General features: G+C 31.9%; 1 protein-coding gene across 1 annotated transcript in view; it reads right to left on the reverse strand.

Annotated features, from left to right (window-relative positions):
- Positions 1-1,859: 1,859 nt before the first annotated feature.
- LOC106461401 (mitogen-activated protein kinase kinase kinase 1-like) overlaps positions 1,860-13,603 on the reverse strand; it is a 44,241-nt gene continuing 32,497 nt past the window's right edge. Inside the window, exons 11-15 of the mRNA XM_013921221.2 lie at positions 8,716-9,013; positions 8,073-8,204; positions 7,670-7,812; positions 6,975-7,106; positions 1,860-4,872 (exon numbers count right to left, since the gene is read on the reverse strand). Of these exons, the coding sequence (XP_013776675.2) occupies positions 4,714-4,872; positions 6,975-7,106; positions 7,670-7,812; positions 8,073-8,204; positions 8,716-9,013 (864 nt within the window). The 3' untranslated portion in view covers positions 1,860-4,713. The remainder of the gene's footprint in view (positions 4,873-6,974; positions 7,107-7,669; positions 7,813-8,072; positions 8,205-8,715; positions 9,014-13,603) is intronic.

Below are 13,603 nucleotides of genomic sequence, written 5' to 3' on the forward strand. Positions count from 1 at the left end.
ACATTTCAAACCAAGAAGAACTCTCTGTATTCGGACTAAAACTGACACTCCATACCAAGCAGGTAACTTTGGTTTGAACCTTCAGCAACAAGCATCATCACATGATTGGTCATTCTCTTATAACAAAATTAAGGCTGTAAACCCTAGATATCTACTTGGTCAGTAAAGAACATTGCTGTTATTTACCTGTTTCTATGCAATAAGTGAATTTGCAGCAATCTTCTTAAAAAAAATTAGGTACTATCTGTTACAGAACGACAAAGAAATAAAGTTAACTAGAATGAAACAACTCGGTAGTTTTCTGGACAGCGTGTTTATGCCAAAACTGCATAGAAACAAACTAAAACTTTTTAAAATTCCTATATTAATAAAAACATATCACAACAATAATGTATCCAGATAGCCCATTGTGTAGCTTTGTGCTTAACTACAAACAAACAAATCATTAACATCACAAAGGGAGGTATTCTGTAAGTGTAGGCTAGTTTTATTTTGCTGAGGTTGTATTGAGCTATATTACATATCTTTACATCAGTAGGATTTACTTAACACCCAAGCTATGAACCAGAAACATAGTTTTGGTGGGTTGATTTCCTAACAAGTTAAAGCTCTTCGGTACTCTCTTGTTTTCAATTCTGAATATAAATTTGAAGTGCATGCCAGCATGCCTGAATTCACACTTGTTTCAGGCTATGAAGAAATAAAGCCCATCCAAAATCTCACACAAAACATGGTAGTGACTGTACATGTTGCACAGTACAAGATCTGGTTCCCCAGATCTTTAAAGTCATTTTCATGAGCAATAATTACCTTTATTATGATGGTTTCTGCTTATAATCACAGACAAATATCAAATTGGTTGCAGGAACTAGTCTGGTGTGTGAAGGGTGAGACAGCAGTGGCAACAGTAATAATAGTTGTGGCGAAGCAGTAGCACCTAGGCAGCATCACCAGCATGGCACATGAGAAAATGTAAACCAATCAATGGTTTCATCTCTGTTTTAGACCAAAGAGGATCTTTTATTCACAAGTGCTTTTTATTCATCCAGTCATGGTATGCCAACTTGAACACTTTTACTATTTGTGCAAGAGGAACACAATGTGGCTAACCTTCATAAACTTCACACCTTTTTGGTTGAACACTACTGAGAGGCAAGTTCTCTTGGTAGTAAAGTGTGGTTTTGAGGTTAAAATATCAAGCCCTTTATCACAGTACATTTTTGTTGTTTCAACCTGAATACTTGAAACAGTGACACCCCTCTGTAGCCCACCCAATTTCCCTAATTAAATCACATCCACTAGCAAAGTGGGAGCTAATAACATTTTCTAAACATTTTATGAGAGCAGTTATATGGGCATACATATTCAAATGTCTGTTAAGTTGTGAATTACTTGTACACATATAAGCTGTAAAAGTTGTTAGTTGACTTTATTCCAAGTCTTTTTTTTTTTCAATTTTTCATTTGAAATTTATTGTATTGCTTCACATAAGAAGCTTAAAGTTACAGAGGCTTGTAAAGAGTGTGGGTATCCTGTAGAGATGTCACTGTAGAAAAATGGCTGGAATATCCAATAGGTGGAGAAGATACCACTTGGTTCTTGGGACATGCAGGGATAAAACTGTGCACACATATACAGAATCAGATAATACCTAAATTATGTAGATTTATTGTATGGTAGGATGTTATGCAATTACTTGACTAGAGCAAATTCCTTAACCATTTGATTACAATTATCAGTTAAAGAGTAAAGTTTGAATATTATTCTAGAGTTGAAGAATAACATTTTTATTGGATATTGTACTTATTCCTATTCACTTGTATTTGATTTGATAAAGTGAAGTTAAACATGAAAAAATCTTAAACTGTGATATTCATGATTTTATTGACAGTTTAAACAGATACATGACTAAAACAAGATTTCAATTGTTAACAACACAGTTTTGTCACAGCAGGAAAAATTACTAATGCAAAAACTACTGAGAAGAAATAAATAGTTTACAAGAAATGTGAGACTGTGTTAATAACAGAAATTATTCCATCACTTAATACTTGAACACTTAAGATTTTCACTTTGCTAATTGCTACAGAAGTGTCTTGAGCAGTTACTTCAGAGTGAAATGTTTTAATCAACTTTGACAAAGTAGAGTTTAGTCAGTTGCTATTAGGTACAGGAATTTGATTATTACGCTATAAACATGAAAGTACAAAACACTGCAATGTAAAATGAACAAATCAAACAGTATAAAAATACAAAATGTAATCAAGTTATAAAAACAACAAACAGTATTTTTTTGAATTAAAATGGTGGACAGTGGATATCTGAATTCATACACGTGGGTTTTTGGCACACATCAAACTAAATTTTGACACCTAAAAAAGACCTCAGTTAGGACTATATGTTTGAATTAGCAGCATTCATACAATAATTTTATTTTTCATTCACTTTTTATTACATTAGATAAACTGTAAATTTAGTTGTTTTTTCTACTATTCTGTTTTTAAAGTACTACTATTAATGATGATTATTTTAAACCCATACAATAGCATTTATTATTATATTGAATATGGCATGATAAAAGATGTTTATCTATATTAGGTTCACATGGATGGAATATTAAATAATTTTACCCAATTAGTCTAACTACTTCTGTACTGTTTCTAATTAAAGCTGATCTTTGCTTAAATCTTCAGGTATTTTTGTTCAATACAAAGTGATGACATTTTTATTTAAAAAACAGTCGCAAATGTACATTAAAAACTTGATTCTTAATTAATGTGAATTAAACAAAAAGGAACTTTGAAATGATAAATAAAATTTTTCAGGCTGCAAATAATTATAAGTTTTATATGTCAGAATTAATGCTTTAATTTCAGGTTAAAGAAAAATGGTCTATTTTAAAATTATAAAAGGGGGAAGGAAGGTTATATATAAAGTTAAAAATACATAAGAGACAAACCTACATTTGAGTATATATATAAAGAAAGATTATGACCAATGATGTGCTAATGAACACAATATTTCAAACTGATATTGTACCTTTAACTAAACATACTTTTATATGTTTTCTCGTGCTGATTCAGAAACATGAAAATGCACATCTTGGCAATATGCATGGAAGCTACAGAAAATTAGGTATAATTATCTATTACTAGGAAGATTACTTGAACAAATAATCAATGTTATGACCAAGTTATTTAGTACAACATTAGACTTGAATCTCACATTATTTTTGCATAATAAAATTGTTTTTGTATCTTAGCCATTAGTCTCATGCTTCAAAGAAAAAATCTTTTGTTATTTTATATTGAAAATATTCCACTTTTATAATAACCTCTTCAATGAATTTTAAGTTGTATATTTGTAACAGTTTTATTGCAGAGGATAATTAAAATACTAATGAATGATTCTGTACAAGTTATTAATCAAAGTACTAATGTAATAAAAATACTTTGATATATTATGAATACTAGATTTAAAAAAATTCAAAAATTTTGAATACTGATCACTGAAACGAGTCAAGCAGGGATAAAAAAAAGCAATAAGTCAAATGCATAGTTTACCAATCAAAAGTAGATGGACATGGCTATTCAAAAGTCACATTCTGTCTAAATCTGTGCTTTATATTCAGTGGATAATATATGAATAGAAGATCTGTCACATCACTTTTCGTGTACTCCTATATGGGGTATAACTTTTGTACTTTTGAATATTCTTTTATGCTTCAATCTGGTACGATTATTACCACAATGTGTTTTTAAAAAAATCATAAAGCTTGTATGAAACCTAATAAAAATAAAACTTTAATAGTTTAGTGCAACCAAGATTAAAATACATTTCATTAAAATTAATCTTTTCCACAAAATTATCTATTGATAGCTAAATATTAATATTAATTGCTTCAGGTAGTTAGTGTCAAATGTATTGATAGAAAGTGTAGCTAATTATACCGTAGTCACAATTTAAAGGCAGAAATGCAGTGAAAGAGTGAAACTTGGTTAACATTTTACTAAACATCTCAAAACCTGAGATGTTACATGGTAGAATGGTTTGATTGAAACTATGAAAAGGATATGAGCTCATCCGTAAACTTCATCACAGTTCCCTGAGTTCAGTTATGAATTTAAAATACTAGAACATAACCATGTACAGATACTAGGTACAATTACACAACTTGTGTATAAAATATAAGGATGAAGTTTCATCAACTGTGTACTAAAATATATATATTTTGGTAAAGTAGATTTAGTCACATACAGTTGCTATGTAATGTATTAACTCTTTTGAATATCAATAAAGTAATGTTTCAAAAAATATGAATTTTTAAACTTGTTTCTCAAAAGATCTAATTGTTGTATTCTGCTAACAGACTGACACAACAGATATAGAAGTAAGATAGAAGTTTGAGGAAGAATAGTGGAGGCTTCTTTGGAAGACCAGTATATGCATGTGGAAAAGATGGTTAAATTCACAAGAGCCATAGTGATTTGGTCCAAAAATATATGCACTACTAAGCCTATAACATCATCATTAATTCAACGTCTTAAGTTGATGGTCCCATTACATAAAGTTTAAGATAATTGTAATTAAAAAAATAAACACTTTATGGTAAACAGTGTACGAGACATTTAAAAAATAGTTGGCCCTTTTGGCACTAAGGTTTTATGTACGAAATAACACTTTCTGTTGAAGAATAGAGGAGTTATTATGTTGTTAGGAAGTTTTTACTTGTTGGCTAAAACAGAGATGGTTAAGGAGTTCCTTGGCTGAAGCACGCTTGTCAGACTTTACTTCTAGACATCGAAGAGCCAAATTTTGGGTTACATCGGAGAGGTACGTTGGAATAACAGGTGGCTCAGTAGAGCTAGCAATCTAATACAAAAAACAACAACAAGACAAACGAATGCCTCAGAATCTAGAACTTTTATGAGCATGAAAGATAAATTCATTTCAGAAATACAGAAAATGTATTTGATAAAATATAAATGGCATATGTTATTAAAGTTTAAAATTAAGATTTGTGGCACTTAGACAGTTACATCAGAGATGTACTTGTAATTTTAATAACTATTATTTTAAAATATATCTCAAATAGGTTTACTGAGTTATACTGTCTTTATTTGTGATGCTTTATGAAAAACCAATTTAACATTGTAATGTTAGTTTGAGATACCCAGTGTCTTAAAACAAACATATTCACCAAATATTTCATATTAGTCATTAGGATATCTATAATATTTTCTCAAACATATTTGTTAGTTATATAGTGTTTTTTATATAAAACAACAATAAACATAATTAACTATCCTTGAGAATATTTCTGTAAGCATCTAACAATGTAAATACTATTTGAAGTGATCACTTAGCCTTGCACATGACAATGAGTTACATTTCTAACAACCTTGAATTATGTGTAGATTGAATATTACTATGATTTGTTCCCTGTGTATGGATATGTTCAGCAGTGTAAACAAGTACATCCATGTGCACTGAATCAAGCTTTATAAGTGATTTTGTGTGGACGTAAAGTAAGGTGGCAACTAGTATTTTAAGGTAGTGCCAACTTTTTTGACACGACTGAAACTAGTATAGTTTCTGTTGGTGCCTGTTAGTAAACTTGGATGTGTAGCGTAATTCACTTAACTAATGTGTTGTGTTTGCCTCTCAGCACATCGATGAAATAAGTCTAGTTTTCCAATATTGTTAGTTCAGTGTCAAGTTTATGTAAATATGGCTAAGAGTGATTTTGAAGATTGGTCAGACACTGTAGTAGGTGCTGGAATTGTCAAAACTTATAATGGAAACAAATGACATGTCATGAAAAAAACTTACTATTTGACAAAACATTTGCTAGGGTAGCTAACTATAAAACATTATTTAAAGTTCCATAAAAATTTAGAGTTTAAAACTCGTAAACTTGTTGCTGAAAAAAGGATAAGAAGCATAGTTTTTTTTAATCCAAAAGGATGATAAATGATTATACAGTGAGGGTTGATCACATTGTGTTGCCCTTGAAACTCCTTCCCATGTCATCAATCATGCTCAATCTGATGGCCATAATTATAAATTGTATTACCCAGCATTGCAATTTCATTGTAACAAATTTCTGTGAAGGAAGGTAAAATAATCTTAAACAACATATTGTGACAAGTTTTCCACACATTTTCTGGCTCCCAAGATAACATTTACATAGACAGGAGCTGCATTAAGGGACATGACAGGCATGTTGCTAAATTGTATTGCTAGCCTATGTGACTCAACTTTCTTGGGCTATCTTTTTCATGATAAATAAAAATTAATTTCAAGGAATGGCTAGAAGCTTCTGAACTTTTCGGTAGAGTCTTCATCAACTCCAGATTTTTGTATGTTATCTTTTTAATGGTACCAAATATACCCAGCTTCATTGCTACAGCTTTCTGGGTCAGAACTAGGGCTATCTTTTTTAAGCATAGCCTACACTTTGCAGATGAAGGTAACTATCCCACCTTCGCAAAAGATGTGATTTTGGAGTATGCTTTGCTTTTTAATTTCTAGAGAGAATATTGAAGGCTCCTTGCTTCAGAGTATTGTATCTTTTGGCTCTATACCATTTAAAAATCTTGTCATAGGATGTTCTTCCTTGAAAAGGGCCACGATGTTATATGTTATACACAAGACGTAAGTTGTATCCATGTTAGCATTGCACATTAAATGGATGGGAATACCCAATGAAGCAAATATACATTTGTATGGCTTGCATTTATAGCAACATATGCAAATTGCTTTTATAAAATGTGGTTAGTTCTCTATAGTATCTTTCAGTATTATTATTAATGTAAACAATTTTAAAAAAATTACTTTAACAAATGGATAAACTACTTCAATGAAGAAACTCTAAAATTCATTAATTAAGCATATTTTAAAACATCTTTAGTAAGATCTTCTGATAATCATTCAAAATTAGTTTCTAGTTGACAAAAGAAAAGTAAATTAACCTTAAAAATTAATGCTAGGTGGTTAGAAAAATTACTGGCATCCCAGGGAGGTTTTGTAGTAGCCATTTCAATCAAAACGCATCCTACACTCCAGACATCACAAGAACGGCCATAGTTTTCGCCACGTAACACCTGTGATGTAAATAGTTACAATTATGATTGAGAAAAATGCATTCCTGATTATATAATTAAACTCCAATCAAATAGTCATCTGTTGAATTTATAGTAACTAATGGATGGTGCAAAATGCCTATGCTAGAACCTCATCTGAAACTAACAAATTGAATAAAAATCATATCTATTAATAACATACAAATTAAAAGTTATTTTGGACTAAACTTTACAAGTGTTGAAAAGCTGATATTAGTTTTTGACAGATTTTTATAAAAACTTTCTACTACAGTTCTTCCTAGTTCACGATATATCAAGAGATGACCTGTACTTTTATGATGGGGGTACATACAGTCAAGTCAAATTGTGTTAATATAATAGCATAATGTTGATATTTCTTATGACAAAATGCATGCAAAGATCAAAAGCACTAAACTATTACAAAATATGCTGGGAGGTTATTTAATATTTGTAATTTTTTCAGTTTCTAATATTTGTCCAAACAACTTGAAGTTACCACTCTTAAAGTCACAGTTGAGGAATAACAATAATTGTTCTTTGTTTCAGAGTGAATCATTTGTTACCTCTGGTGCCATGAAAGCTACAGTTCCCAGTAGTTGACCCTGGAACTCCCCAGCTACTGTGGCATGTGATACAAGTCTAGCTGATGCTCCAAAATCTGCAATCTTAAGGTGTTGACCTTTACTGTCAACTAGAAGATTTGCACCTGTGATATATGAATTAAACTTTCTAAATTACATCACATCAGAATATGAAACTTTATGCTTATGTGGTAACATATATGTGTGTGTAAAAATGACAAGACCATTAGCTATATATATATATAAGTAATTTATTTTATATCAATATGATTATACCAACCTATGTGAATATTTTTTCTAAGGAAAACTATCTTAGAGTTGTTAGAAAGCACCCATTTGACAAATAATTTCCTAAACTAAGGCACAGATATCACAAGAAAATTACCTTTCAAATCTCTGTGAAGAATTTGGTTGTCATGGAGATATGCTAGCCCAGCAAGTACCTGCTGGGTGTACTTAACAATTACATCTTCAGAGAATGGTCCATAATGTTCCAAAAGTGAAGCTACTGATCCTCCTGTTAAATAAAAAACCCAAATCATAAGAGATCAACCTAAGAAATACTGTAAAAATGCTTTGAATCTGTTTTAAGAAACATATAGACAGCTTTGTGTGTCAAGCCAGTGAAACAACTAAATTCTAAGCTTTATAAAATATACTAAGTAATATCATATAGAAAATGAAACACAAGGAAAATTAAAACAATAGTTCTTCTCATGTGAAAGTCTTGAATTAAAACAAAGCAACCATTATTAAATATGAATTTTAACTAGAAAACAAGTGATAGAAGCTGGATAAAAATAAAAGGATAAAGATAATAACACTTTAATAGGATTTATAATAATAGAGGGCAAATTATACATTTTAAGGTATCTTCTGCATAAGAAATTGATATATCTCAGGAATTTTTCTTTTTATCATCACTTCACAAAATACTTAACTGCCATTATCCTGTGGAAACCTAGATATGATCACAACTAGGATGCTCTGAAAGGTTAATAATTGTTTCTAGAAGTTCTAACACTTACCTGCCATCCATTCAATGAAAACATTGTAACAGGCCCCTTGACATGTGGCTCCTAGGATACGGAGGACATTTGGATGACAAAGTTTGGACATCATAGAAATTTCTTTGTTAATATCCTCAACAGCTTTCTCTTGTTCTTGTTCTAACTTACGAGAGAAGGGCACTTGTTTGACAGCCATTAGTGCCCCTGTTTTTATGTCACGTGCTTGGTAGCAGTAACTAAAAGCTCCTCTTCCAAGTAATGGGCCTTTCTTCCAGTGTAAATCTTCTGTGTACACTCCTGTGTGTTTTTGGATGTCCTATCAGTTAGATAAAGAACACTATGAAACAAGGTAGGTTAAGAAGAGCCCTAGGGTATAATATGTAATTAGGGTATCTTGTATTTATTTCAAGTATACAGTATAATACAGATATTTATAATACAATATTGGTTAGGTATAAAAATCTCCAGGAAACAAAGTATGTTATATACAGAATATAACACGTACAGAGCTATAACTTATAAAGCCTTAGAATAGCTACAAGGTATGGTACTAAACTTGAATATTAAAAAAGAACACACAATAGTCAAGTATCAGGTTAAAATATATACATTTTTTATGAGAACTGTAATTGGCACTAGATAGCTCTTGCTTCACATGTTTGTAAGTTTCTAATGTTTTTCATCCTCACTTATTTGAACTAATAACTTATTAAATAATGAGTACTAAATAGTTGTAAGTTTTTTATATACTTAATAACAAAATGACAAATGATACTTAATAATTGCTTGAGAAAGGGATGCTTCTTTGGTTTTACAGAGAGATGTTCGTGATCTAGGGTAATGATATAAGGTTGAGAGCATAGGCCTTATATCTGTTTCTACCATCATTGATAGTATTCTCTGAGGTGGCCTTATTTATGGACTGTTGCTCAGTATTGAATATTTCATGGCAAAATCTTTTGCACAACACACTGAGGTCAATGTCATTCCCTCTGCTTTAAATGATTTCTAAAGTCCATCAACTGTTAGTGAATGACAATTTCTGAAGGCCCATATGAACAACTCTGAAGCTTGCATTTTGTAGAGGAACAGGTATATTGACTTGGAAGTCTGGCTGGATGTTTGATGGCTTTCCTTGTGGTATAGTGGTGTCAGAGCATTAGCCTGATAGCATGCAGAGTTCACCTTAGTATTTTCCTCAACCTTCTTGATGTTTAATTTATCATTACGACTGTAAACTGCAACTGCCATAGATTCTTTGAAAAGAAAAAACTTTTACAACATGCTTTGGACTATTTTAATATGTTGTCTCATCAGCAGAATGATAACAAATTGCCCAAGCTGTTCCAGACACTTAAAAAGACACATGTTTTGTCCAGTGCGACAATGTATTTCTGTTTGCTCATACAACTTTTGACAGCTATGTACTGTGTGAGAAGCTTGTGAAAACTACTCATCTACTAGCATTGCTTTTGTAGACCTAAATTCAGTTGAATTATGTTGTTTACAGTTTCAAAGGAGGTTCCTACTTTAACATAACAATGTTTAGGGATGACAAGGGACCTATTGGTCCATCTTGGCTATCCCATCCTCTAAACTAAACTAAAACTATTAAAAAAAATCTTAAAGCCAGCCTTTATCATTCATATAGTTATCGAGCTTTCTCATAAACTCACTTAAATTTACCACCTCCACAACATCTGAAGGCAATCTATTCCAAAGGCCAACCACCCTGTTATAAAAATAAAACTGTCTTAGCTAAAGATAACTCCTACCTTGCCAAAATTTATACTTGTGTCCCCTAGTCCTACTATTCTCATTATTAAGTATGAAAAAGATGATGTATCAACACTATCAGTTCCCCTTTACAATCTTAAACATGTCAATCAAATCCCTTCTAACTCTTCTTTTTTTCAAGAGAAGACAATTTCAAGGATCTTAATATATCCTCATATGACAAACCCTCCATCCCAGGCACCATTCTAGTAACCCTCCTCTGAATCCTTTCCAACAATTCAATGTCCTTCCTCAGGTAAGGAGCCCAAGACTGAATACAATACTCCAAATGTGGCCTAAACAATGAAATTATAACATTTTTTAGACTTGTATTCAATATATCTGTAGATACAACCTAAAATCTTACTTGCCCTACCACTAGCAACAACACACTGCTTGGTTGGCTTAACAGAGTGATCAACCATTATACTAAGATCCTTTTCTTTCATGATCCCGTTAAGATTATTCCCATCCAAATTACACTTATAATTAAAATTGTGATAACACACATGCATTGTCTTGCATTTATTATAATTAAAGCCCATCTGCCATTTATTTGCCCAACTCACTAGATAATCTAAATCCTTTAGTAAAGCATCCTCCTCACAGCCAACAACACCCAAGACCTTAATATCATCAGTAAATTTAAGTAATTTATTGATCATTTCTTCATCTATGTCATTGTTGTAAATCAAAAAGAGCAAAGGTACTAAGACCTGAGGTACCTCACTAGTAACATTAATCCAGTTTGACATGAACTCCATTTGTAACTACCCTCTACTTTCTTCCACCCAGCCACTCTTTAATTTCATTAGCTAACTTATCCCCCACATCTATAGAGATAATTATTTTTACAAGCCTTTTATGTGGCACCTTGTCAGTCTTTTTGAAAATCCTAATGCACCAAATCTACACCCTTACCCTCATCTACATAAGTAGTAAACTTTTCAAAGAATGTAAAAAGATTTTTAAGGCAAGATATTCCCTTAGTGAAACCATGTTGATTATTCAATAAAATTTTTAACTTTGTTAAATGACTTTGCGAAGCATCTTTTATTAGACTTTCCAAAACTTTCCCAACAACTGTAAGACTAATAGGCCTATAATTATTGGGATAATTTTTATAACCTCCCTTGAAAAGAGGAGTGACATTACCTAACTTCCAATCCCTTGGCACCAGCCCACTATTCAAGGACTAACAAAAAACAGTAGCAACTGGCTCACATATCCAATCTTTAACCTCCTTCAAAACCCTTGGGGGGGAAATACTACCTGACCAAGGAGCCTTACATTTTTTAAACTTCCCAATTTTTTCTTAACAAGCTCAGCATTAATGCAATCATATTGTTTGACCCTGAATCCATCTATCAACTGTTTAAGATGAGGAATACTGTCTAAATCTTCACTAGTAAAAACTGGAGAAACAGCAGAATTTAATAACCCAGCTATTTCACAATGATCACATACAAGCCCTCCTTTATCATCCCTCAAGAGTCGTACTGCCATCCTAACATTTTGTTACCCTTAATGTACTTAAAGAAATCTTTACTGTTGATTTTTACATTTTCAGCCAACCTTTGTTTTTCATACACCCCATTCCCATTATATCAAAATTCTCCATCCCTACCAGTGCCCTAAAGTCATATATTTTATTTCTTATAATTCTAGCATTACAATAGTAACAATTAAGCCTATCCTTAGAACTACTTCTATACTCATTTCCTATGATAAACATTTCTCTACATCTAATTTTTCTTTGCATTTAGTTTATCATGGCTCTCACCACTTTCTAGTCCTAGTTTAAAACTTCCCTTACAAATGAGTTAATAGTCCTTGCAAATAAGCCAGATCCTACACTATTTAAATGTAAACCACCCATTCCAAAAAGCTCCCTTCTCCCATTGAACTAATCCCACAAGTCCAACCAGCCTATCTTCTTATCCTTACATATTAACCTAAGCTTAGCATTTATCCCTAGTGACCTACTCATAATTTCATCACCACAATTAATTTTTGGCAGTATCCTTGACACGATTAAGGATGGCTTTTTTCTTTAAATGCTTTTACCCCTTGTACTTATTAATTAGCTCCTCTGACCTATTTTTCCCTACATCATTAGCCTCTACATGGACAACAAACTACATCATTGGTAGTACCCTTTATTATATCTCTTTCTCTGTCAGTTATATCCTCCACCTGTGCCCCTGGGTAGCATTATCTAATTCTTTTCTTTTTGTTTACTCCACGTGCCTTGTCAAGGAATCACCTATAACTATGACCTTAAGTTTATCATCCATATCCTTCTCTGACCATTTTGTTTGCTTTCCCTCCAATAGTTCCTGATCTGCACAAACAAGGGCTGAAATCTGTTGCTGAACATAATAGGCTCATTACAATTAAGTCTAATACTTTTAGATTTAGCCCTAGTAGTACTCCTTCTAACTTCCTGGAAGTCATTGTTAGCTGATGTATACCTTGCATGTAAAAGCCTAAGCTCTTCTTGAGATCCTGCTGCCATTTACCACAGTTTACCCTTCTTATTATCTATTGCTGCTACTTTAATCAGGATAGCCTTAAACTTCTCCTCCTACATACTAGTAGTACTAGCTTCCTTAAAAGTACATACCAGTCTGGAGTTCCCAAGTAAAACCCACCCATTGTACCCACCACACCTAATAAACTGTGAATGCTTAACTCCAACACTAGTCCTAACCACTGTATTTGTAGCCTGGAAGTAAATACTCAGTGTTAAATGTAAATACCAGTAACCTATTGCCAACACTGTTAAGCCTAACATTTTAGAGTCAAATATTTTAGTTTTTTATCACTACTTTATGTTTACACTAAAGTAATTAAGTTTATCTTTAATTTTATAGAAGTGGTGAATAACTAGTCTTTACTTTATTTGATGTTTACGTAATACTAATATTATTATAATTAATAGCAATAATACAATGTATTTAGCCTAATTTATAACCTACCTGTGAACTAAATTTAAACTAATGGATCTAGACTAAAGCCAAGTATACAAGATAATCCTTAAATCATGAAGAGACAATTAACTAGTCTTTAGATTGTATTTGTTTAATAAAATAATGTATTTAATAACCTGTTTTATGATTTACCAGTA

Source organism: Limulus polyphemus, unplaced genomic scaffold, assembly GCF_000517525.1.
Source record: "Limulus polyphemus unplaced genomic scaffold, Limulus_polyphemus-2.1.2 Scaffold951, whole genome shotgun sequence".
Taxonomy (NCBI): domain Eukaryota; kingdom Metazoa; phylum Arthropoda; class Merostomata; order Xiphosura; family Limulidae; genus Limulus; species Limulus polyphemus.